The following is a 26,331-nucleotide window of genomic DNA, read 5'->3' as shown; positions in this document are numbered from 1 at the left end:
AATATATCCAGGATGTGGTCAAGCCAGTCTTTAGAGAGTTTCGAAGTGCGCAAATAAGGTATTTTTATGATTAATCCTACACACTTTTGGTAACATTTTCTTAACATCTTTTTTTAAGCTTATTTCGCTAAGTTTAAATTTTGGGCTACCCGCATCCAAGAAACGCCCAAAGAACCTTTAATTACATTTGATTAGTGGCATAATATCTTAAAAATATCGTGCAGATTTTTTTTAGAGAGTTTTTAAGCGCGCAAACATAAAAAAATGTTCATGTTTAATCCGAACCTTTTTTTTGTAACCTTTTAAATCAAACTTTGATTGGGCTTACTAAACCAGGTAGAAATTTTGGGTTGGGCGCGTCCCGGAAAAGCAGAAAACACCTTTAATGACATTGAAATAGTTGAAGAATATATCCAGGATGTGGTCAAGCCAGTCTTTAGACAGTTTCGAAGTGCGCAAATAAGGTATTTTTATGATTAATCCTACACACTTTTGGTAACATTTTCTTAACATCTTTTTTTAAGCTTATTTCGCTAAGTTTAAATTTTGGGCTACCCGCATCCAAGAAACGCCCAAAGAACCTTTAATTACATTTGATTAGTGGCATAATATCTTAAAAATATGGTCGAGATTTTTTTTAGAGAGTTTTTAAGCGCGCAAACATAAAAAAATGTTCATGTTTAATCCGAACCTTTTTTTTGTAACCTTTTAAATCAAACTTTGATTGGGCTTACTAAACCAGGTAGAAATTTTGGGTTGGGCGCGTCCCGGAAAAGCAGAAAACACCTTTAATGACATTGAAATAGTTGAAGAATATATCCAGGATGTCGTCAAGCCAGTCTTTAGACAGTTTGGAAGTGCGTAAATAAGGTATTTTTATGATTAATCCTACACACTTTTGGTAACATTTTCTTAACACCTTTTTTTAAGCTTATTTCGCTAAGTTTAAATTTTGGGCTACCCGCATCCAAGAAACGCCCAAAGAACCTTTAATTACATTTGCTTAGTAGCATAATATCTAAAAAATATGGTCCAGATTTTTTTTAGAGAGTTTTTAAGCGCGCAAACATAAAAAAATGTTCATGTTTAATCCGAACCTTTTTTTTGTAACCTTTTAAATCAAACTTTGATTGGGCTTACTAAACCAGGTAGAAATTTTGGGTTGGGCGCGTCCCGGAAAAGCAGAAAACACCATTAATGACATTGAAATAGTTGAAGAATATATCCAGGATGTCGTCAAGCCAGTCTTTAGACAGTTTCGAAGTGCGCAAATAAGGTATTTTTATGATTAATCCTACACACTTTTGGTAACATTTTCTTAACATCTTTTTTTAAGCTTATTTCGCTAAGTTTAAATTTTAAGCTACCCGCATCCAAGAAACGCCCAAAGAACCTTTAATTACATTTGATTAGTGACATAATATCTTAAAAATATGGTCGAGATTTTTTTTAGAGAGTTTTTAAGCGCGCAAACATAAAAAAATGTTCATGTTTAATCCGAACCTTTTTTTTGTAACCTTTTTAATCAAACTTTGATTGGGCTTACTAAACCAGGTAGAAATTTTGGGTTGGGCGCGTCCCGGAAAAGAAGAAAACACTTTTAATGACATTGAAATAGTTGAAGAATATATCCAGGATGTCGTCAAGCCAGTCTTTAGACAGTTTCGAAGTGCGCAAATAAGGTATTTTTATGATTAATGCTACACACTTTTGGTAACATTTTCTTAACATCTTTTTTTAAGCTTATTTCGCTAAGTTTAAATTTTGGGCTACCCGCATCCAAGAAACGCCCAAAGAACCTTTAATTACATTTGATTAGTGGCATAATATCTTAAAAATATCGTGCAGATTTTTTTGAGAGAGTTTTTAAGCGCGCAAACATAAAAAAATGTTCATGTTTAATCCGAACCTTTTTTTTGTAACCTTTTAAATCAAACTTTGATTGGGCTTACTAAACCAGGTAGAAATTTTGGGTTGGGCGCGTCCCGGAAAAGAAGAAAACACTTTTAATGACATTGAAATAGTTGAAGAATATATCCAGGATGTCGTCAAGCCAGTCTTTAGACAGTTTCGAAGTGCGCAAATAAGGTATTTTTATGATTAATCCTACACACTTTTGGTAACATTTTCTTAACATCTTTTTTTAAGCTTATTTCGCTAAGTTTAAATTTTGGGCTACCCGCATCCAAGAAACGCCCAAAGAACCTTTAATTACATTTGATTAGTGGCATAATATCTTAAAAATATCGTGCAGATTTTTTTGAGAGAGTTTTTAAGCGCGCAAACATAAAAAAATGTTCATGTTTAATCCGAACTTTTTTTTTGTAACCTTTTAAATCAAACTTTGATTGGGCTTACTAAACCAGGTAGAAATTTTGGGTTGGGCGCGTCCCGGAAAAGCAGAAAACACTTTTAATGACATTGAAATAGTTGAAGAATATATCCAGGATGTCGTCAAGCCAGTCTTTAGACAGTTTCGAAGTGCGCAAATAAGGTATTTTTATGATTAATCCTACACACTTTTGGTAACATTTTCTTAACATCTTTTTTTAAGCTTTTTTCGCTAAGTTTAAATTTTGGGCTACCCGCATCCAAGAAACGCCCAAAGAACCTTTAATTACACTTGATTAGTGGCATAATATCTTAAAAATATGGTCCAGATTTTTTTTAGAGAGTTTTTAAGCGCGCAAACATAAAAAAATGTTCATGTTTAATCGGAACCTTTTTTTTGTAACCTTTTAAATCAAACTTTGATTGGGCTTACTAAACCAGGTAGAAATTTTGGGTTGGGCGCGTCCCGGAAAAGCAGAAAACACCTTTAATGAGCCAATGTCTGTAATTTTCGAGAATCGGTTGACAGTCGTGAATTTTTGAATTTCTTCATATTTTGCTCAAATAATCTCTATAGTACGCTAATTTCCAAAATCACCTTAAAACTTGTAACAGCTTTTTATTTTTTCAGGAATCAGGTAAAGTTTGAAAAACTCTAAATCGGCGCTCTTTCGAGTATGAAATTAGCGAAAATTGAGCATTTTCTTCGCGCTCGTACATAAAAACGGAATAATCTCTCTAGATGAAATCAAGTCACAAAACAGACACACATTTTTACTTTATAATTCAGCAATTAACTTTAAATAAACCGTTTAAATGAGACTGTACCGGCCACAAGAAGAAACACGGTTTCATCACTTTTCAAAAATGGCAAATTTGACCTAACTTCACCATCGTAAAAACCCACTTGGTACATGCAATTTCAGTATGAAACATAAACTGTATTAAAGCATATCCTTTGCTGTTGTTTGTGTTAAAATATTTCTGGCGGCATTCCAAATGCGCACCGTCGAGAGACCAAAACCTGAAGGGTATTTTGACACCTGGAAAGCGCGTGCAACAAGCAAGTTTCGACGCTTGGAATATTAATCCTTTGCAAACATAAGTTACTTCGACATTTAAACCCTAGTCAGAGTTGTAACGGTTTCATATTATATTTCGGCGTTTCTGTTCGGTTTAACATGATTCCTTTCAACTGATTTTTGCGATAAACCATAATGAAGAGACACGAATACGCAGTTCAAATCAAAGTTCGTAGAGAGGAATATTGTCAAAATACTCGCTTGTTATAGTTTTAATCGTTTTGAAACCTTAAAATCAGAAAAGTCATTTACTTACCTGAACTTAAATGCTAGACGGGGTCACAGTACCGCTAACTAAATTCTGCATCAAGGCAGATTCAAAGTTAAGTTTGTGTATGTTTTCAATCTGTCAACACGAGGGAAGGTAACATTCCGGAAGTGCGTGACGCGTAACGCGCCGGAAAAGAAATTGCTGGTATATGTGTTTTACGGTGCAAGTCTTTGTTGTATGTTCGTATAGCATCTCGCACATATTCAAACTTGGTTTGTGGCGCCTGTGGCCCCGGTAATGCTGAATGTATTGCGATCATAGAAAAGATGTCGTGAGTCACTTGGTATGCTCCTGACTTGTTAGTCACGTGAGTATGTTAATGATAGAAGTAAGGTTTTCTGCATTTACGTTAGGTGACCTTTGTTTGATCCACGAAATTGGCGCATGAACATAAGAGTTTTTCCTCACCACCGCTAAATGTTTGGTTCCGGGTGGCGGTGCAACAAATCACGTGGTACCGTTCTAGATCAGGCTACTGGCTGCTCATAGAGGGGTCCATAAAGGCACATTGATTGATGACTCTGTATGGCCTGAAGGAAATGATTTACGCAGACGTTTTCTGAGCGACGAAGGTGCAGCTTTTACACTCCTTTTTCGTTTCGAAAATAGACGAGCACGCAAGCGAAGCGAGCGCGCGAGAGAGATCTCCCATGCGGTTTTTATTTTCATACGCGAAAATCGACGATCAAAGAGAAAATAGATCGACGATCTCTACGAAAGTGCTTGCTATTATTTTGGTGAACTTTACAAGAGGTCTCAGGTGACTATGCTAACGTCATGAAAAGTCTACTTAGCTTGTTTAAGTTTAGCTAGGGCAAGAGGAGGAGATGGGTGGGTTGGTACACATACAAAAATTCAAGTCTTTATCACTCCACTTAGAGCTAGCAGACTTTGTTTGATCCACAAAACTGGCGCATGAAAATAGAAGTTTTTACTCACCACCGCTAAATGTTTGGTTTCGGGTAGCGGAGCACAAATCACGTTGTACCGTTCCAGAACCGCCTACTGTCTGCTCATTTAAAAGGGGTCCGTAAGGGCACATTAATTAATGACTCTGCGCGGCCTGAAGAAAATGATATACCCAGACGTTTTCTGAGCGACGAAGGTCTTTACACTTCTTTTTCTTTTCGAAAATGGCCACGGACTTCTCCCCTCGCCCTTCGCTGCTAGGCAGTCGAAGCGAAAAGGGCATTCTCTATCTGAAATTTTAAATCGATATGAAAGGCTATTTTCTGATTTGGTTAAAAGATGATAAGTAAAATGGCTGAGACATTTTAAAGCATTTTTTCATTTAGGCGACGGATTTTGACGTTATGAAAAAGAACTTGTCAGTGAATTGCTTTATTTTCTAGCCTGCGAAAAAGTGCCGGGGGGTGGTGGCGGAGAGAGCCAGGTGACTATTCCTTTTTTTAGGCGGGAGCTAGCATGTACGTGCATTCTAGTCTAATGCACCTATCAGTGTAAATCCCGTGGGGGGGGGGGGGGGGAGTGCGGGCAAGGGGAGGGGATTTGATGCCTGGGACTATCCCCGCTGTCGGGCTTTTGATCGTGCGAAGCGACCCCGGGGTCGGGACATTTGACTTTGACCGACAGAAGCCTGGTATCAATTCAGAAGCAGTTACCAAGTCCGTCCCTCGAGGCTTCCTGAAAGTCACGTTGTTGGAGAAAGGTATGAAGTTTTCATTTGTTTTAATCGCCATAATCCGATACTTTAAACTGTCATCTAAACAGATAATGTCTATTTTGAGGAAGTTTTTATCTTCAAGTTCCCATCTGATTGTAAAACTCGATTAAAATCGAATTCCACCATGAAAGTCAGAGGATTTTTTATGGGTCACTGATCCGACCTGTTCCGACATGTTGAGCAGATGTTATAAAGCATTTTACGTTTTATTAATATTATATAGCACGGTCAATCTTCCTGGAGTGATTTTGTTGTTCAAGATAAGAGATGCTAGTGGAGAGAGAAAATACTTAATTACAGCGAGTAATTTAATGGAGCTTCCGTTAACCGTAAATAAAAGTAGTAACAACGTGTTTGAAATGTTCTTTTATTCGTTTTATATAGTATTATAGCATTGTTTGTTTAGATTTTTTCCCCTGGGGTGGGGGGTTTTTTGACACTTTTGATTGACCTTTCGTTTCCCACCCTGGGGAATTTGATCGAAAAATTTTAAAATTTGTCAAATCCCCACCCCTTGCCCGCACTCCCCCCCCCCCCCCACGGGGTTTACATTGATAGGTGCATAACGCCATAATGTGTAGACTGGCCTTTAAGGGGCGGGAGATCAGATCGTCAACAGCAGGTTGAGGTCTAGCCAGAAGATACCCTTGCTGCAGAGGAGAAAAGCAATACCACTTTCAGTAATTTAAACATGTTAAATACTTGTATTTCGCTCATTAAATGTGTCCATTGTCCATTGTCGATTTGTGGTTTTTCAGGAATGTTCTTTTGCGGAGCATTGGACAATTTTTCTTAAACCAGTTTTGTACTCGTTTCCATTTCCCTGCTCTACCTTCATGCTGCATATGGCGTACGTGTGTACCTAAATCCCTCAATTCATACTGAGGTGATCGATAGAGAAGTCTATACGCCAAGCGGGGTTAAGATTAGTTAATAAACACCAAAGGCTCAGAAGGCTAAGTGCAATGAAAAGAAAACTAGTGTGAAACGTTTTGCAGACTCGGCTTACTCTATTTGTTTTCTTTCTCTGTTTGAGTTTCGGCTTGTGCATCCTAAAATCAAGTTTAGTTCGACCTCTTTTGGGGAATATAAAATATAAAAATAATTTTAAAAAAAACTGTGTTAATTGTCATTTTATTTTTTCTTGTACACTCGTGCGATGATTTATCCTCGTCTGTACAGTTGCGTGACAAGACTCAAATCACACACGGGCCTTTATCACGCAACACAGGATTTAGTCCGTGGCTAAACGACGGACGATTTCAGTAAACTGCGGCCACTTGCAGTTGAAACGACTGGTAAGTAAATTTTTTATAGATCTCGTATGTCATTTAGAGCTAGCAAGCCGTTTCTAGCGGCTTTATTTTAGGTGCAGAAACTCGAGGTCAATATTTACACGCAACACGAGATTAGCAGCCAGAGCAGCGCTGTCTTTTTCAGCTACTTGCGTGCAATCAAATGCAGGGTTAATCTACTTAGTTCTTTTTTATTACCATCAAATTGAAAAGTGTTTTTCGAAAGATTTTAAGAGCTTCCCGTAATTTGCCCCTTGTAAAAGAAGTTAAGTTTGCAAAAACGTTTGTGTGCTTACACTTGCGGCTAGTTTGTTGCAGCGTTCCAACGTGCGAACCTACCCTGCACGTTTCGGCGTCTCAGCGACGCACTTTTGTAATGCCGCCAAAAAATTTTTAACACAAGAAACGGCAAAGAATGTACTTTAAAATAGTGTTTGTTTCATGTTGAAATTCTATGTACCAATTGGGTTTTTTCGATGGTGAAGTTAGGTCAAATTTGCCATTTTCGTAAAGAGCCGAAATCGTGTTTCTTCTTGCGGCCGACACAGTCACATTTAAACAGCTTATCTGAAGATAATTGCTGAATTATAAAGTTCAAGTCTGTGTTTGCTTTGTGACTTGATTTCATTGAGAGATATCATCCCGTTTTTATGTACGAGCGCCAAGAAAATGCTCAATTTTCGCTAATTTCAAACTCGAAAGAGCGCCGATTTAGCGTTTTTCAAACTTTGCCCGATTCAGGAAAAAATAAAAAGCCGTTACAAACTTCAATGTGATTTTTGAAATAAGTGTGCTATAGAGATTATTTGGGCAAAATATGAAGAAATTCAAAAATTCACGACTGTCAACCGATTCTCGAAAATTACAGACATTGGCTCTTAATGACATTGAAATAGTTGAAGAATATATCCAGGATGTGGTCAAGCCAGTCTTTAGACAGTTTCGAAGTGCGCAAATAAGGTATTTTTATGATAATTCCTACACACTTTTGGTAACATTTTCTTAACATCTTTTTTTAAGCTTATTTCGCTAAGTTTAAATTTTGGGCTACCCGCATCCAAGAAACGCCCAAAGAACCTTTAATTACATTTGATTAGTGGCATAATATCTTAAAAATATGGTCCAGATTTTTTTTAGAGAGTTTTTAAGCGCGCAAACATACAAAAATGTTCATGTTTAATCCGAACCCTTTTTTTGTAACCTTTTAAATCAAACTTTGATTGGGCTTACTAAACCAGGTAGAAATTTTGGGTTGGGCGCGTCCCGGAAAAGCAGAAAACACCTTTAATGACATTGAAATACTTGAAGAATATATCCAGGATGTGGTCAAGCCAGTTTTTAGACAGTTTCGAAGTGCGCAAATAAGGTATTTTTATGATTAATCCTACACACTTTTGGTAACATTTTCTTAACATCTTTTTTTAAGCTTATTTCGCTAAGTTTAAATTTTGGGCTACCCGCATCCAAGAAACGCCCAAAGAACCTTTAATTACATTTGATTAGTGGCATAATATCTTTAAATATATCGTCCAGATTTTTTTTAGAGAGTTTGTAAGCGCGCAAACATAAAAAAATGTTCATGTTTAATCCGAACCTTTTTTTTGTAACCTTTTAAATCAAACTTTGATTGGGCTTACTAAACCAGGTAGAAATTTTGGGTTGGGCGCGTCCCGGAAAAGCAGAAAACACCTTTAATGACATTGAAATAGTTGAAGAATATATCCAGGATGTCGTCAAGCCAGTCTTTAGACAGTTTCGAAGTGCGCAAATAAGGTATTTTTATGATTAATCCTACACACTTTTGGTAACATTTTCTTAACATCTTTTTTTAAGCTTATTTCGCTAAGTTTAAATTTTGGGCTACCCGCATCCAAGAAACGCCCAAAGAACCTTTAATTACATTTGATTAGTGGCATAATATCATAAAAATATGGTCTATATTTTTTTTAGAGAGGTTTTAAGCGCGCAAACATAAAAAAATGTTCATGTTTAATCCGAACCTTTTTTTTGTAACCTTTTAAATCAAACTTTGATTGGGCTTACTAAACCAGGTAGAAATTTTGGGTTGGGCGCGTCCCGGAAGAGCAGAAAACACCTTTAATGACATTGAAATAGTTGAAGAAGATATCCAGGATGTGGTCAAGCCAGTCTTTAGACAGTTTCGAAGTGCACAAATAAGGTATTTTTATGATTAATCCTACACACTTTTGGTAACATTTTCTTAACATCTTTTTTTAAGCTTATTTCGCTAAGTTTAAATTTTGGGCTACCCGCATCCAAGAAACGCCCAAAGAACCTTTAATAACATTTGATTAGTGGCATAATATCTTAATAATATCGTCCAGATTTTTTTAGAGAGTTTTAAAGCGCGCAAACATAAGAAAATGTTGATGTTTAATCCGAACCTTTTTTTTGTAACCTTTTAAATCAAACTTTGATTGGGCTTACTAAACCAGGTAGAAATTTTGGGTTGGGCGCGTCCCGGAAAAGCAGAAAACACCTTTAATGACACTGAAATAGTTGAAGAATATATCCAGGATGTCGTCAAGCCAGTTTTTAGACAGTTTCGAAGTGCCTAAATAAGGTATTTTTATGATTAATCCTACACACTTTTGGTAACATTTTCTTAACATCTTTTTTTAAGCTTATTTCGCTAAGTTTAAATTTTGGGCTACCCGCATCCAAGAAACGCCCAAAGAACCTTTAATTACATTTGATTAGTGGAATAATATCTTAAAAATATGGTCCAGATTTTTTTTAGAGAGTTTTCAAGCGCGCAAACATAGAAAAATTTTCATGTTTAATCCGAACCTTTTTTTTGTAACCTTTTAAATCAAACTTTGATTGGGCTTACAAAACCAGGTAGAAATTTTGGGTTTGGCGCGTCCCGGAAAAGCAGAAAACACTTTTTATGACATTGAAATAGTTGAAGAATATATCCAGGATGTCGTCAAGCCAGTCTTTAGACAGTTTCGAAGTGCGCAAACAAGGTATTTTTATGATTAATCCTACACACTTTTGGTAACATTTTCTTAACATCTTTTTTTAAGCTTATTTCGCTAAGTTTAAATTTTGGGCTACCCGCATCCAAGAAACGCCCAAAGAACCTTTAATTACATTTGATTAGTGGCATAATATCATAAAAATATGGTCTATATTTTTTTTAGAGAGGTTTTAAGCGCGCAAACATAAAAAAATGTTCATGTTTAATCCGAACCTTTTTTTTGTAACCTTTTAAATCAAACTTTGATTGGGCTTACTAAACCAGGTAGAAATTTTGGGTTGGGCGCGTCCCGGAAGAGCAGAAAACACCTTTAATGACATTGAAATAGTTGAAGAAGATATCCAGGATGTGGTCAAGCCAGTCTTTAGACAGTTTCGAAGTGCACAAATAAGGTATTTTTATGATTAATCCTACACACTTTTGGTAACATTTTCTTAACATCTTTTTTTAAGCTTATTTCGCTAAGTTTAAATTTTGGGCTACCCGCATCCAAGAAACGCCCAAAGAACCTTTAATAACATTTGATTAGTGGCATAATATCTTAATAATATCGTCCAGATTTTTTTAGAGAGTTTTAAAGCGCGCAAACATAAGAAAATGTTGATGTTTAATCCGAACCTTTTTTTTGTAACCTTTTAAATCAAACTTTGATTGGGCTTACTAAACCAGGTAGAAATTTTGGGTTGGGCGCGTCCCGGAAAAGCAGAAAACACCTTTAATGACACTGAAATAGTTGAAGAATATATCCAGGATGTCGTCAAGCCAGTTTTTAGACAGTTTCGAAGTGCCTAAATAAGGTATTTTTATGATTAATCCTACACACTTTTGGTAACATTTTCTTAACATCTTTTTTTAAGCTTATTTCGCTAAGTTTAAATTTTGGGCTACCCGCATCCAAGAAACGCCCAAAGAACCTTTAATTACATTTGATTAGTGGAATAATATCTTAAAAATATGGTCCAGATTTTTTTTAGAGAGTTTTCAAGCGCGCAAACATAGAAAAATTTTCATGTTTAATCCGAACCTTTTTTTTGTAACCTTTTAAATCAAACTTTGATTGGGCTTACAAAACCAGGTAGAAATTTTGGGTTTGGCGCGTCCCGGAAAAGCAGAAAACACTTTTTATGACATTGAAATAGTTGAAGAATATATCCAGGATGTCGTCAAGCCAGTCTTTAGACAGTTTCGAAGTGCGCAAACAAGGTATTTTTATGATTAATCCTACACACTTTTGGTAACATTTTCTTAACATCTTTTTTTAAGCTTATTTGGCTAAGTTTAAATTTTGGGCTACCCGTATCCAAGAAACGCCAAAAGAACCTTTAATTACATTTGATTAGTGGAATAATATCTTAAAAATATCGTGCAGATGTTTTTTAGAGAGTTTTTAAGCGCGCAAACATAAAAAAATGTTCATGTTTAATCCGAACCTTTTTTTTGTAACCTTTTAAATCAAACTTTGATTGGGCTTACTAAACCAGGTAGAAATTTTGGGTTGGGTGCGTCCCGGAAAAGCAGAAAACACCTTTAATGACATTGAAATAGTTGAAGAATATATCCAGGATGTCGTCAAGCCAGTCTTTAGACAGTTTCGAAGTGCACAAATAAGGTATTTTTATGATTAATCCTACACACTTTTGGTAACATTTTCTTAACATCTTTTTTTAAGCTTATTTCGCTAAGTTTAAATTTTGGGCTACCCGCATCCAAGAAACGCCCAAAGAACCTTTAATTACATTTGATTAGTGGCATAATATCTTTAAAAAATCGTCCAGATTTTTTTTAGAGAGTTTTTAAGCGCGCAAACATAAAAAAATGTTGATGTTTAATCCGAACCTTTTTTTTGTAACCTTTTAAATCAAACTTTGATTGGGCTTACTAAACCAGGTAGAAATTTTGGGTTGGGCGCGTCCCGGAAAAGCAGAAAACACCTTTAATGACATTGAAATAGTTGAAGAATATATCCAGGATGTGGTCAAGCCAGTCTTTAGACAGTTTCGAAGTGCGCAAATAAGGTATTTTTATGATTAATCCTACACACTTTTGGTAACATTTTCTTAACATCTTTTTTTAAGCTTATTTCGCTAAGTCTAAATTTTGGGGTACCCGCATCCAAGAAACGCCCAAAGAACCTTTAATTACATTTGATTAGAGGCATAATATCTTAAAAATATGGTCCAGATTTTTTTTAGAGAGTTTTTAAGCGCGGAAACATAAAAAAATGTTCATGTTTAATCCGAACCTATTTTTGGAACCTTTTAAATCAAACTTTGATTGGGCTTACTAAACCAGGTAGAAATTTTGGGTTGGGCGTGTCCCGGAAAAGCAGAAAACACCTTTAATGACATTGAAATAGTTGAAGAATATATCCAAGATGTCGTCAAGCCAGTCTTTAGACAGTTTCGAAGTGCGCAAATAAGGTATTTTTATGATTAATCCTACACACTTTTGGTAACATTTTCTTAACATCTTTTTTTAAGCTTATTTCGCTAAGTTTAAATTTTGGGCTACCCGCATCCAAGAAACGCCCAAAGAACCTTTAATTACATTTGATTAGTGGCATAATATCTTAAAAATATGGTCCAGATTTTTTTTAGAGAGTTTTTAAGCGCGCAAACATAAAAAAATGTTGATGTTTAATCCGAACCTTTTTTTTGTAACCTTTTAAATCAAACTTTGATTGGGCTTACTAAACCAGGTAGAAATTTTAGGTTGGGCGCGTCCCGGAAAAGCAGAAAACACCTTTAATGACATTGAAATAGTTGAAGAAGATATCCAGGATGTCGTCAAGCCAGTCTTTAGACAATTTCGAAGTGCGCAAATAAGGTATTTTTATGATTAATCCTACACACTTTTGGTAACATTTTCTTAACGTCTTTTTTTAAAGGTGTTTTCTGCTTTTCCGGGACGCGCCCAACTCAAAATTTCTACCTGGTTTAGTAAGCCCAATCAAAGTTTGATTTAAAAGGTTACAAAAAAAAGGTTCGGATTAAACATGAACATTTTTTTATGTTTGCGCGCTTAAAAACTCTCGAAAAAAAATCTGGACGATATTTTTAAGATATTATGCCACTAATCAAATGTAATTAAAGGTCCTTTTGGCGTTTCTTGGATGCGGGTAGCCCAAAATTTAAACTTAGCGAAATAAGCTTAAAAAAAGATGTTAAGAAAATGTTACCAAAAGTGTGTAGGATTAATTATAAAAATACCTTATTTGCGCACTTCGAAACTGTCTAAAGACTGGCTTGACGACATCCTGGATATATTGTTCAACTATTTCAATGTCATTAAAGGTGTTTTCTGCTTTTCCGTGATGCGCCCAACCCAAAATTTCTACCTGGTTTAGTAAGCCCAATCAAAGTTTGATTTAAAAGGTTACAAAAAAAAATGGTTCGGATTAAACATGAACATTTTTTTATGTTTGCGCGCTTAAAAACTCTCTAAAAAAAATTTGGACCATATTTTTAAGATATTATGCCACTAATCAAATGTAATTAAAGGTTCTTTGGGCGTTTCTTGGATGCGGGTAGCCCAAAATTTAAACTTAGCGAAATAAGCTTAAAAAAAGATGTTAAGAAAATGTTACCAAAAGTGTGTAGGATTAATCATAAAAATACCTTATTTGCGCAATTCGAAACTGTCTAAAGACTGGCTTGACGACATCCTGGATATATTCTTCAACTATTTCAATGTCATTAAAGGTGTTTTCTGTTTTTCCGGGACGCGCCCAACCCAAAATTTCTACCTGGTTTAGTAAGCCCAATCAAAGTTTGATTTAAAAGGTTACAAAAAAAAGGTTCGGATTAAACATGAATATTTTTTTATGTTTGCGCGGTTAAAAACTCTCTAAAAAAAATCTGGACGATATTTTTAAGATATTATGCCACTAATCAAATGTAATTAAAGGTTCTTTGGGCGTTTCTTGGATGCGGGTAGCCCAAAATTTAAACTTAGCGAAATAAGCTTAAAAAAAGATGTTAAGAAAATGTTACCAAAAGTGTGTAGGATTAATCATAAAAATACCTTATTTGCGCAATTCGAAACTGTCTAAAGACTGGCTTGACGACATCCTGGATATATTCTTCAACTATTTCAATGTCATTAAAGGTGTTTTCTGCTTTTCCGTGATGCGCCCAACCCAAAATTTCTACCTGGTTTAGTAAGCCCAATCAAAGTTTGATTTAAAAGGTTACAAAAAAAAAATGGTTCGGATTAAACATGAACATTTTTTTATGTTTGCGCGCTTAAAAACTCTCTAAAAAAAATCTGGACCATATTTTTAAGATATTATGCCACTAATCAAATGTAATTAAAGGTTCTTTGGGCGTTTCTTGGATGCGGGTAGCCCAAAATTTAAACTTAGCGAAATAAGCTTAAAAAAGATGTTAAGAAAATGTGACCAAAAGTGTGTAGGATTAATTATAAAAATACCTTATTTGCGCACTTCGAAACTGTCTAAAGACTGGCTTGACGACATCCTGGATATATTCTTCAACTATTTCAATGTCATTAAAGGTGTTTTCTGCTTTTCCGGGACGCGCCCAACCCAAAATTTCTACCTCGTTTAGTAAGCCCAATCAAAGTTTGATTTAAAAGGTTACAAAAAAAAGGTTCGGATTAAACATGAATATTTTTTTATGTTTGCGCGGTTAAAAACTCTCTAAAAAAAATCTGGTCGATATTTTAAAGATATTATGCCACTAATCAAATGTAATTAAAGGTTGTTTGGGCGTTTCTTGGATGCGGGAAGCCCAAAATTTAAACTTAGCGAAATAAGCTTAAAAAAAGATGTTAAGAAAATGTTACCAAAAGTGTGTAGGATTAATCATAAAAATACCTTATTTGCGCACTTCGAAACTATCTAAAGACTGGCTTGACGACATCCTGGATATATTCTTCAACTATTTCAATGTCATTAAAGGTGTTTTCTGCTTTTCCGTGATGGGCCCAACCCAAAATTTCTACCTGGTTTAGTAAGCCCAATCAAAGTTTGATTTAAAAGGTTACAAAAAAAAAATGGTTCGGATTAAACATGAACATTTTTTTATGTTTGCGCGCTTAAAAACACTCTAAAAAAAATCTGGACCATATTTTTAAGATATTATGCCACTAATCAAATGTAATTAAAGGCTCTTCGGGCGTTTCTTGGATGCGGGTAGCCCAAAATTTAAACTTAGCGAAATAAGCTTAAAAAAGATGTTAAGAAAATGTTACCAAAAGTGTGTAGGATTAATTATAAAAATACCTTATTTGCGCACTTCGAAACTGTCTAAAGACTGGCTTGACGACATCCTGGATATATTCTTCAACTATTTCAATGTCATTAAAGGTGTTTTCTGCTTTTCCGGGACGCGCCCAACCCAAAATTTCTACCTGGTTTAGTAAGCCCAATCAAAGTTTGATTTAAAAGGTTACAAAAAAAAGGTTCGGATTAAACATGAATATTTTTTTATGTTTGCGCGGTTAAAAACTCTCTAAAAAAAATCTGGACGATATTTTTAAGATATTATGCCACTAATCAAATGTAATTAAAGGTTGTTTGGGCGTTTCTTGGATGCGGGTAGCCCAAAATTTAAACTTAGCGAAATAAGCTTAAAAAAAGATGTTAAGAAAATGTTACCAAAAGTGTGTAGGATTAATCATAAAAATACCTTATTTGCGCACTTCGAAACTGTCTAAAGACTGGCTTGACGACATCCTGGATATATTCTTCAACTATTTCAATGTCATTAAAGGTGTTTTCTGCTTTTCTGGGATGCGCCCAACCCAAAATTTCTACCTGGTTTAGTAAGCCCAATCGAAGTTTGATTTAAAAGGTTACAAAAAAAAGGTTCGGATTAAACATGAACATTTTTTTATGTTTGCGCGCTTAAAAACTCTCTAAAAAAAATCTGGACGATATTTTTAAGATATTATGCCACTAATCAAATGTAATTAAAGGTTCTTTGGGCGTTTCTTGGATGCGGGTAGCCCAAAATTTAAACTTAGCGAAATAAGCTTAAAAAAAGATGTTAAGAAAATGTTACCAAAAGTGGGTAGGATTAATCATAAAAATACCTTATTTGCGCACTTCGAAACTGTCTAAAGACTGCCTTGACGACATCCTGGATATATTCTTCAACTATTTCAATGTCATTAAAGGTGTTTTCTGTTTTTCCGTGACGCGCCCAACCCAAAATTTCTACCTGGTTTAGTAAGCCCAATCAAAGTTTGATTTAAGAGGATTGAACATGAATATTTTTTTATCTTTGCGCGCTAAAAAACTCTCTAAAAAAAATCTGCACGATATTTTTAAGATATTATGCCACTAATCAAATGTAATTAAAGGTTCTTTGGGCGTTTCTTGGATGCGGGTAGCGCAAAATTTAAACTTAGCGAAATAAGCTTAAAAAAAGATGTTAAGAAAATGTTACCAAAAGTGTGTAGGATTAATCATAAAAATACCTTATTTGCGCACTTCGAAACTGTCTAAAGACTGGCTTGACGACATCCTGGATATATTATTCAACTATTTTAATGTCATTAAAGGTGTTTTCTGCTTTTCCGTGATGCGTTCAACCCAAAATTTCTACCTGGTTTAGTAAGCCCAATCAAAGTTTGATTTAAAAGGTTACAAAAAAAAGGTTCGGATTAAACATGAGCATTTTTTTATGTTTGCGCGCTTAAAAACTCTCTAAAAAAAATTGTTGGGGTCGACACAGAAATTTCGACGCGTTGATTGGACTATTAATCTGTCTTTAATCGCCAAGTTTCTCGTGCTTGGTTCGATCGGTGATCACTGGTCATGAACGGTGAAAACTGAACATAAAATAAGCAAAAATGACAAATAAACCTAAAGAAAACCTAAATAAACCTAAAGCGACACTAAAGAGCAAAACTACTTACATTCTGTGCGATGCAATCGATGAGAAATTCAAAACATTTGCTCTATAACACTACACTTGAAAACACGTGGTGATCTGCTTTTGCTGTGGTCATGTGACCATCCGAAACTAACATGATATAAGTAGTCACGTAGTGTCCAAAAAGGAAGTGAACGCAAAAATAAATCAAAATAAAATTTGGACTAAACATTCCGCCGGCCTTGGGACAACCCAGTAGGTAGGCCCAACGTCACTAGCCTAGACTAATTATTCTCAAGATCGTTCTCCAGTAGGCATAGCTTCTGAATAGGTCGGATGAACACAGAGTCCTTTGTCTTGACTTTCGCTGTGCGCACCAGGCCGTCGGGGCCAGGGAAGACCTCTAGGACTCGTCCAAGTTTCCAGCATCCTCTCGGCACGTTGTCATCAACTAACAGGACAAGGGCCTTCGGCTTCAAGTTAGGTAAGACCTTTCTCCACTTTCCTCGGGCTTGCAGGGTAGGTAAATACTCACGCAACCACCTCTTCCAAAATAGGTCTGCCAGAAATTGTACCTGCCTCCATTTCCTTCTGTGATACTGATCTGCTTTCTCAAATATGCCAGGGGGTAGGCAGATAGTCTTCCTCTGCATTAAGAAATGCGCTGGCGTGAGTGGCTGAAGGTCATTTGGGTCGTCTGAATTGGCGGTGAGCGCTCGCCCATTTAACACTCGTTCAACTTCAGTCAACAGCGTCTGAAGAACTGCTTCCGTAACTACTTGGGTCCCTAGGATAGACTTCAGAACAGTCTTAGCACTTCGCACCATCCGCTCCCAAATCCCAGACATGCTAGAAGCAGTTGGCGGCTGGAAGACCCATTTGCACCCTCGTTGTAGAAGCTCTTGCACAATTTGTTGCTGGTTCCACTGCTCGATCGACTCTCTCAGCTCTCGTTCACCGCCGACAAAATTTGATCCTCTGTCACACCTTAGTTCAGTCACTTCACCACGACGGTTTTTAAATCGTCGCAGACACATTATGAAGTCGTTTGTGTCCATCGAGTGAACCAATTCAAGATGTACACTACGTGTCGTCAGGCAGGTAAATAAGCAGCACCACCGTTTGGCTGTTCCTCTTCCATGCTTGACGTATAAAGGACCGAATAGATCCATTCCTGTGTAGGAGAATGGGGGTTCGTACGCCATCATCCGGCTTCTTGGCAGGGGAGCCATTTGCTGAGTCATCGGCTTGGCATTCAACTTCTTACAAACAAGACACCGACCCAGGACAGAACGTGTTAACACCCTTATTTGTGGGATCCAGAACGTCTCTCGAACCCTTGCTATGAGGTGTTCACGCCCCAGGTGACCAATTGATGCATGGGTGTGGCGGACCATCAGGACTGTCGCTGGATGATCTCTGGGCAGTATTATTTGATTCCTGGCAGTGTCAGCAGCTGGTGGTGATGCTATACGTCCCTTGACTCTCAAAACACCATGGTCGTCTTGCATTGGGTTCAAACTAGCGATCTTACTGGATCCCCTGACTTCGCCCCTGGTCTTTAGATCCTTGATCTCTTGATCGTAGGCTGCGTGCTGGACGATCTTTGCGATGGATAAGGTAGCAGCATCGTAATCTTCTAAAGTCAGATGACCTGTGTGGACAGTCTTCCGGTCACGGATGAAATGAGTGAAGCGTGTGAGCCAAGCCACTTGACGTCTGAGACGGTTCCAATCAGAGGAGGTGCTTATTATTTGTTGCATGGTGGTCTCAACAGGTGTGGCGGGGGGGCAATTAGACTGTACGCTTGCCTGGCGGGTCTTGACATTGGTGTTTATGTCAGTACAGTTAGCATGGGTTTCTTTCTTAAGCTCTAGGCCTTCATCGGGGACTTCTCGAAGGCTTGCGTTGGGCCAAAAGGATTCAGGTTGCCATAAGAACTCTGGTCCTCGTAGCCAGCGGTGATCAAGGTTTAGCTCAGAGGGGTTCAAGCCACGTGACGCATCGTCGGCTGGGTTCAAGACACCTGGCACGTGGTTCCAGTCGTCTGGCTGTGAGTTTCCTCTGATTTCTTCGACTCGATTAGCGACATAGGTCTGGAAACGACGCCTTTCATTCTTCAAGTAGTGGAGAACTATTTCGCTGTCTGTCCAGAACTTGGTGCTCTGAATAGGAAGGTCCAACTCTTCTCTCAGCATCTTATTCAAGCGTGTAGACAGAACAGCAGCTTGGAGTTCAAGCCTTGGAATGCTTGTGAACTTGACAGGTGCATTTCTTGCTTTCCCCACAACAAACGAGCAGTGAATAGACCCATCTGGATTCTCGACTCTTAGATACGCAGATGCACCGTAGCCAATTTCAGAGGCATCAGAGAAGATATGCAGCTGTAGTTTGCATTTGGAAGCATCTGTTCCAGCTGGCAAGTAGCAACGTGGGATGCGCAGTGCAGAGAGGGATGACAGCTGTGAGGTCCAAGACTTCCATCTGGCTAAGAAGTTTTCTTCGAGTGGCTGATCCCAGTCTACCTTAGCCTTCCACATATCCTGGATAATTACTCTGGCAGTAAGGGCCACAGGCGCAGCAAACCCAAGAGGGTCATACAGGGAACAAACGGCGGACAGTACTCCACGCTTTGTTTCGGGTCGATTCAAGTTCTTGATGTCAAATCCAAGCTCATCTGTTTCAGCAAACCAGCGAATCCCTAGCGCCCTTTCCACTGGCAGTTCGTCTAAGTCAAGATTCAGATCTGGTGTGGCTCTTTTCTCGGTGGGAATGGTTGCCAAAACATTCTTACTGTTCGTCATGAATTTCGTAAGGTTGAAGCCACCGTGATTCAGGATTTTCACTAGGTCCGATGCTACAGTAGATGCTGCATTCTCCTCACTGAAGGATGGCAGAGCATCGTCAACATAAAAGTTCCTGTCAACAGTTGCAACAACTTGCGGGTTGAACCTTTCAGCATTGTCACTGGCTGTTCTTCTCAGGGCCCAATTTGCAACGCAAGGGGACGAGGTTGCTCCAAATATGTGTACTTCCATAACATAGACATCCGGGGGTTTGTCGTAATCATCTGTCCACCAGAGGAATCGTAGAGCTTCTTGATCTTGTTTACGCACACGCACTTGATGAAACATTGCCTCGACATCAGCGGCTACCCCTACATGCCCCTGTCGAAATCGCAGCAGCACACCAACGAGACTGTTTGTCATGTCTGGCCCTTGAACGAGATTCTTGTTTAGAGATGTTCCTTCATACTCAGATGCGGCATCGAAGACGATACGGAGCTTGTCAGGTTTGTTGGGATTAGTCACTGGATGATGAGGTAAGTACCAAGTTATCGAGCTTTCTCTAGCTGCTTCTTCAGGGGACAATTTGCGTGCATAACCCTTCGAGATGTACTCAGTCATGACTCCACGGTACTTAGCAGCCATTTGCTCATTTCCTGCTTTGGTCAGGCGTCGTCTAAGCAATTCTGCTCGTCTTTCAGCTAAAATGCGATTGTTTGGCAGCTTTGGCTGATCTTCCTTCCATAGTAGGCCAACTTCATAATGCCCGTCTACAAGGGTAGTAGTTTCTTCAATGATTTTTAGGGCTCGTTTGTCTTCCACAGATAAGGGCTTCTCTCCTGCTTTCAATGTTCCATAGTCTTCGATCTTCCAAAACCTTTCAACAAAGTCGTCAGGTTTGTGTCCAACAGAGATGAAATTGAGCTCAGCTCTTCTTGTCCCAGCGATAGTCAATGGACCTGAAATGCTCCAACCGAGAGGGTACCGATAACCGTAGAGGCCGCTCTTGTTGTCTTTCGGGATTCTGACTTCCTTCTGCAAGTGTGCAACAGGGACGTTACTCCCCACAATGATCGAGACTCGTTCAAAGTCCACCACTGGGAATGTAAGGTCTTGAAGGTGCGGATACTTATGGACATCTACTGTCCCCGGCAAAACTCGTTCTGATTGATTCAGGTCAGGGAGAACGTAAGCTTCATTAACATCAATGTCTTCACCGTATGCTTCTACAGGACTGAGAGTAAAGGAAACGCGTCGACTCTCCACCAGCTCCTCGCTGTTCGTAATAGTCTTAATCCCGATTTGCTCCGAGATCCCTTTCAGGTCAAGATGATCAGCAAGCTCTTTGTCAATGAGGGTATCGGTACAGCCATTGTCAAGAAATGCATATGTAGAAAGGGAACCACCGTTCTCTGCAGTAATGGTTACAGGAACTACATTTAACAAAACTTGGGCTCTTGTGGTGCTGACACCGGCAGATGTAATCGAAGTCTGTGGCCTGTCGCTGGGCGGCTGTCTTGTGCCTTGCTCCATTTGTGGTTGCCGGGTTATTGGGTCAGCAGTCGGAGTACTGTATCGGTTAGTGGGGTTATGAGTGTTCTTGTTTCCAGGAGTTCTGCGTCCATTGTTGTTGTCCCTATGCAGTATTGGTAAGTGGTGTCCAGGACACAGAGAACAAGCTGGTGGCTCAGGACAGGAAGTACCACTGTGATCGGGATTATGGCAACCACAGTTAAAGCAGAACCCATACGATGCTGCATATTGTCGACGCACGGCTACACGGTCACACTGTTTGACGATTGGGCACTCCTGGAGTCGGTGGGGAGTAGACTTGCAAATTGCACAGTTTGCAGAGTTCTCTTTCTTGGGGGCGTTCTTAAGCGATGTGGCGTTGATCGTAGCATTTTTCGTGGGCAGGTCCGATCCTTTAGAAGCTTTGGGGGGGGACTTGTTTGTCCTGTTTTCTCCCCTTTGCGGCTGCATTCCAAACACTGGGTCATTCCTTATTGACGCTTGCCTTTTCACAAATTTTGCAATGTCCTTTAGTCGTGCAGTTCCACCACGGCTAACAATCTCGTAGTTTTCGGTCTGCCACTTGGTGATTAAATCATTTGGGAGTCTGTTTACGATTCTTCTCAAATTGGTAGCTACGCTTGCTTCGCGTTCCACATCTCCCTTCAGAACCTTGGTTGAAGTGTTCAGCTTCTCGGCAAAATTAAGCAGACCCATGTTGTCACCATAGGCAAGTTTGGGGCCTGAGACTAACTCTTCGATGCAGGCTTGCGTCACCTGAATAGGGCGACCAAAGCGTTCCTCTAAGATCTTCATTAGCTCACTATAGGAGGAGCCTCGGTTTCTTTTGATGACCTCCAAGGCTTCTCCTTTCAGGAACTTCGGTAAGTACTCTACCCGCTGCGCATCAGTTAGTAGCTCACTTTCAAGGTGAGTATGTGCCTGTTCTTTGAAGAACGGGAAGTCTGCTGGGTTGCCATTAAAGGGTGTAGGAGAGATTCCGTTCAGAAGCTGTACCTTCCACATGGCTGCTACATGGTCTTTAGGGGCTTGCTCTATTACTTTGTCTTCTGGCTGAGACTTAGGTCTATACTGGAAGGTTCGTGGGGCTTGGTATGGTGGCTGCTGGCATTCAGTGACTGGCAGTGCTCCCTTGTTTGCAGTATCGGCAATATTGGATTTGACCTCAGTGGCTGGCTTTTCCTTGCACGAACCAGGTGCTGTGTCTTGGGGGGTGGAGCAACTGACAGGTATAAGAGGCAGTGAAGGTTTGGGTGTCGGTGCTGGGATTTTTGGTGTTCGGGGTTCTGAATCATCAAGTTGAATTTGAGGTGACTGTCCCAGTGGTTTCTCCTCAATGGGATAGGTTGTCTGAACAATATTGTCCACACCATTAACAACACCAGTTTCCTCGTCGAACTCATTTTCAATCTTCCAGTCCAGCTCAGCTAGAACGGCTTCGTCCTCGAGTAGTCTCAATTCCTTCTTTGCGCTCCGCTCATGCTCTGCTTTGACCAATTCGGCTTCTTGTTGAGCCTTACTCTTCGCCAACTCAGCTTCCTCTTGTGCCCTACTCTTCGCTAACTCCAATTTCCTTTTTGCTAAAAGCATGGCTCTAAACCTTTCTTTCCGGGACGACGAAGAGGATCTTGAAGTAGTGGAGCTCTGAGACTGGTGCGACTTGTGACTTTTAATGGAGCGTTCATCATCACGTTTTTGTGTTTCTTGATCAGTCCGTATTTGGGTTTCGCATTCTTCTATTGTAAACATCATCTGTTCTTTGAGGGACTTGAACCTTTGCTGTACTTCTTGTAGTCGTTTGCTGTCACGTATGCCTGGCAGGTACTTCGAGTGTACAGTCTCAAAGGATTTCCAAATGATAGCTAAACGATCTACTATTTTGCGGGCGGACAAGTGCTCCCAGTTAGTGTAGAGGAGAGTTTGGAGCTGCTGTGTTTCAAAGGCAACTTCTTTAGATTCCTTGTTCCACAAAGATGCAAGTCTGCGTTGTTCGCTTATTTCGCGTTGATACACAAGTTCACCAAAATCAATTTGAGTATTTGGTACGGGGTCCTGGCGTAGGGAGTATCCAACTGCTCCTTTCGCTGAGTCCTCAGGGTCCATTCCGCGATCCACTATCGCGCGGTCCAGTCCAGAGATTCCTGCTATTCCGTTCGGTCGGTTCGGAGCGTTCGTTTTCTCGAGAATCCAGGTGAAAACACAGTTTTCTCTTCGTACTTTGTAGAATTTTTCACAATGTTGGGGTCGACACAGAAATTTCGACGCGTTGATTGGACTATTAATCTGTCTTTAATCGCCAAGTTTCTCGTGCTTGGTTCGATCGGTGATCACTGGTCATGAACGGTGAAAACTGAACATAAAATAAGCAAAAATGACAAATAAACCTAAAGAAAACCTAAATAAACCTAAAGCGACACTAAAGAGCAAAACTACTTACATTCTGTGCGATGCAATCGATGAGAAATTCAAAACATTTGCTCTATAACACTACACTTGAAAACACGTGGTGATCTGCTTTTGCTGTGGTCATGTGACCATCCGAAACTAACATGATATAAGTAGTCACGTAGTGTCCAAAAAGGAAGTGAACGCAAAAATAAATCAAAATAAAATTTGGACTAAACAAAAATCTGCACGATATTTTAAAGATATTATGCCACTAATCAAATGTAATTAAAGGTTCTTTGGGCGTTTCTTGGATGCGGGTAGCCCAAAATTTAAACTTAGCGAAATAAGCTTAAAAAAAGATGTTAAGAAAATGTTACCAAAAGTGTGTAGGATTAATCATAAAAATACCTTATTTGCGCACTTCGAAACTGTCTAAAGACTGGCTTGACCACATCCTGGATATATTCTTCAACTATTTCAATGTCATTAAAGGTGTTTGCTGCTTTTCCGTGATGCGCCCAACCCAAAATTTCTACCTGGTTTAGTAAGCCCAATCAAAGTTTGATTTAAAAGGTTACAAAAAAAAGGTTCGGATTAAACATGAACATTTTTTTATGTTTGCGCGCTTAGAAACTCTCTAAAAAAAATCTGGACCATATTTTTAAGATATTATGCCACTAATCAAATTTAATTAAAGTTTCTTTGGGCGTTTCTTTGATGCGGGTAGCCGAAAATTTAAACTTAGCGAAAGAAGCTTAAAAAAAGATGTTAAGAAAATGTTACCAAAAGTGTGTAGGATTAATCATAAAAATACCTTATTTGCGCACTTCGAAACTGTCTAAAGACTGGCTTGACGACATCCTGGATATATTCTTCAACTATTTCAATGTCATTAAAGGTGTTTTCTGCTTTTCCGGGACGCGCCCAACCCAAAATTTCTACCTGGTTTAGTAAGCCCAATCAAAGTTTGATTTAAAAGGATTAAACATGAATATTTTTTTATCTTTGCGCGCTAAAAAACTCTCTAAAAAAAATCTGCACGATATTTTAAAGATATTATGCCACTAATCAAATGTAATTAAAGGTTCTTTGGGCGTTTCTTGGATGCGGGTAGCCCAAAATTTAAACTTAGCCAAATAAGCTTAAAAAAAGATGTTAAGAAAATGTTACCAAAAGTGTGTAGGATTAATCATAAAAATACCTTATTTGCGCACTTTTGAAACTGTCTAAAGACTGGCTTGACGACATCCTGAATATCTTCTTCAACTATTTCAATGTCATTAAAGGTGTTTTCTGCTTTTCCGGGACGCGGCCAACCTTATATTTCTACCTGCTTTAGTAAGCCCAATCAAAGTTTGATTTAAAAGGTTACAAAAAAAAGGTTCGGATTAAACATGAACATTTTTTTATGTTTGCGCGCCTAAAAACTCTCTAAAAAAAATCTGGACGATATTTTTAAGACATTATGCCACTAATCAAATGTAATTAAAGGTTCTTTGGGCGTTTCTTGGATGCGGGTAGCCCAAAATTTAAACTTAGCGAAATAAGCTTAAAAAAAAATGTTAAGAAAATGTTACCAAAAGTGTGTAGGATTAATCATAAAAATACCTTATTTGCGCACTTCGAAACTGTCTAAAGACTGGCTTGACGACATCCTGGATATCTTCTTCAACTATTTCAATGTCATTAAAGGTGTTTTCTGCTTTTCCGGGACGCGCCCAACCCAAAATTTCTACCTGGTTTAGTAAGCCCATACAAAGTTTGATTTAAAAGGTTACAAAAAAAAAGGTTCGGATTAAACATGAACATTTTTTTATGTTTGCGCGCTTAAAAACTCTCTAAAAAAAATCTGGACGATATTTTTAAGATATTATGCCACTAATCAAATGTAATTAAAGGTTCTTTGGGCGTTTCTTGGATGCGGGTAGCCCAAAATTTAAACTTAGCGAAATAAGCTTAAAAAAAGATGTTAAGAAAATGTTACCAAAAGTGTGTAGGATTAATTATAAAAATACCTTATTTGCGCACTACGAAACAGTCTAAAGACTGGCTTGACGACATCCTGGATATCTTCTTCAACTATTTCAATGTCATTAAAGCCCAATCAAAGTTTGATTTAAAAGGTTACAAAAAAAAGGTTCGGATTAAACATGAACATTTTTTTATGTTTGCGCGCTTAAAAACTCTCTAAAAAAAATCTGCACGATATTTTTAAGATATTATGCCACTAATCAAATGTAATTAAAGGTTCTTTGGGCGTTTCTTGGATGCGGGTAGCCCAAAATTTAAACTTAGCGAAATAAGCTTAAAAAAAGATGTGAAGAAAATGTTACCAAAAGTGTGTAGGATTAATCATAAAAATACCTTATTTGCGCACTTCGAAACTGTCTAAAGACTGGCTTGACGACATCCTGGATATCTTCTTCAACTATTTCAATGTCATTAAAGGTGTTTTCTGCTTTTCCGGGACGCGCCCAACCCAAAATTTCTACCTGGTTTAGTAAGCCCAATCAAAGTTTGATTTAAAAGGTTACAAAAAAAAGGTTCGGATTAAACATGAACATTTTTTTATGTTTGCGCGCCTAAAAACTCTCTAAAAAAAATCTGGACGATATTTTTAAGACATTATGCCACTAATCAAATGTAATTAAAGGTTCTTTGGGCGTTTCTTGGATGCGGGTTGCCCAAAATTTAAACTTAGCGAAATAAGCTTAAAAAAAAATGTTAAGAAAATGTTACCAAAAGTGTGTAGGATTAATCATAAAAATACCTTATTTGCGCACTTCGAAACTGTCTAAAGACTGGCTTGACGACATCCTGGATATCTTCTTCAACTATTTCAATGTCATTAAAGGTGTTTTCTGCTTTTCCGGGACGCGCCCAACCCAAAATTTCTACCTGGTTTAGTAAGCCCAATCAAAGTTTGATATAAAAGGTTACAAAAAAAAGGTTTGGATTAAACATGAACATTTTTTTATGTTTGCGCGCTTAAAAACTCTCTAAAAAAAATCTGGACCATATTTTTAAGATATTATGCCACTAATCAAATGTAATTAAAGGTTCTTTGGGCGTTTCTTGGATGCGGGTAGCCCAAAATTTAAACTTAGCGAAATAA

General features: G+C 38.3%; 1 protein-coding gene across 2 annotated transcripts; it reads right to left on the bottom strand.

The window, feature by feature from the left end:
* Positions 1-16,385: 16,385 nt before the first annotated feature.
* Positions 16,386-23,446, bottom strand: LOC140933980 (uncharacterized). Of its 2 annotated transcripts, none has more exons than XR_012165099.1 (2): positions 16,553-23,446; positions 16,386-16,465 (listed from the first exon to the last, which is right to left on the bottom strand). XR_012165099.1 is itself a non-coding variant. In XM_073383668.1 (2 exons), exon 2 carries the CDS (start codon positions 22,929-22,931, stop codon positions 16,794-16,796), a length of 6,138 nt encoding a protein of 2,045 aa, XP_073239769.1. In that variant the 5' UTR covers positions 22,932-23,178; positions 23,266-23,446; the 3' UTR covers positions 16,386-16,793. The 2 variants fall into 2 exon arrangements, 1 of the variants encoding a protein (XP_073239769.1); XM_073383668.1 differs by having other exon boundaries at positions 16,386-23,178; positions 23,266-23,446.
* Positions 23,447-26,331: the final 2,885 nt, after the last annotated feature.

The sequence above is a fragment of the Porites lutea genome, chromosome 4, assembly GCF_958299795.1.
Source record: "Porites lutea chromosome 4, jaPorLute2.1, whole genome shotgun sequence".
In the NCBI taxonomy this organism is placed as follows: Eukaryota; Metazoa; Cnidaria; class Anthozoa; order Scleractinia; family Poritidae; genus Porites; species Porites lutea.
Note: the sequence above shows the minus strand (reverse complement) of the source record. Positions and strands in the feature narration are given on the sequence as shown.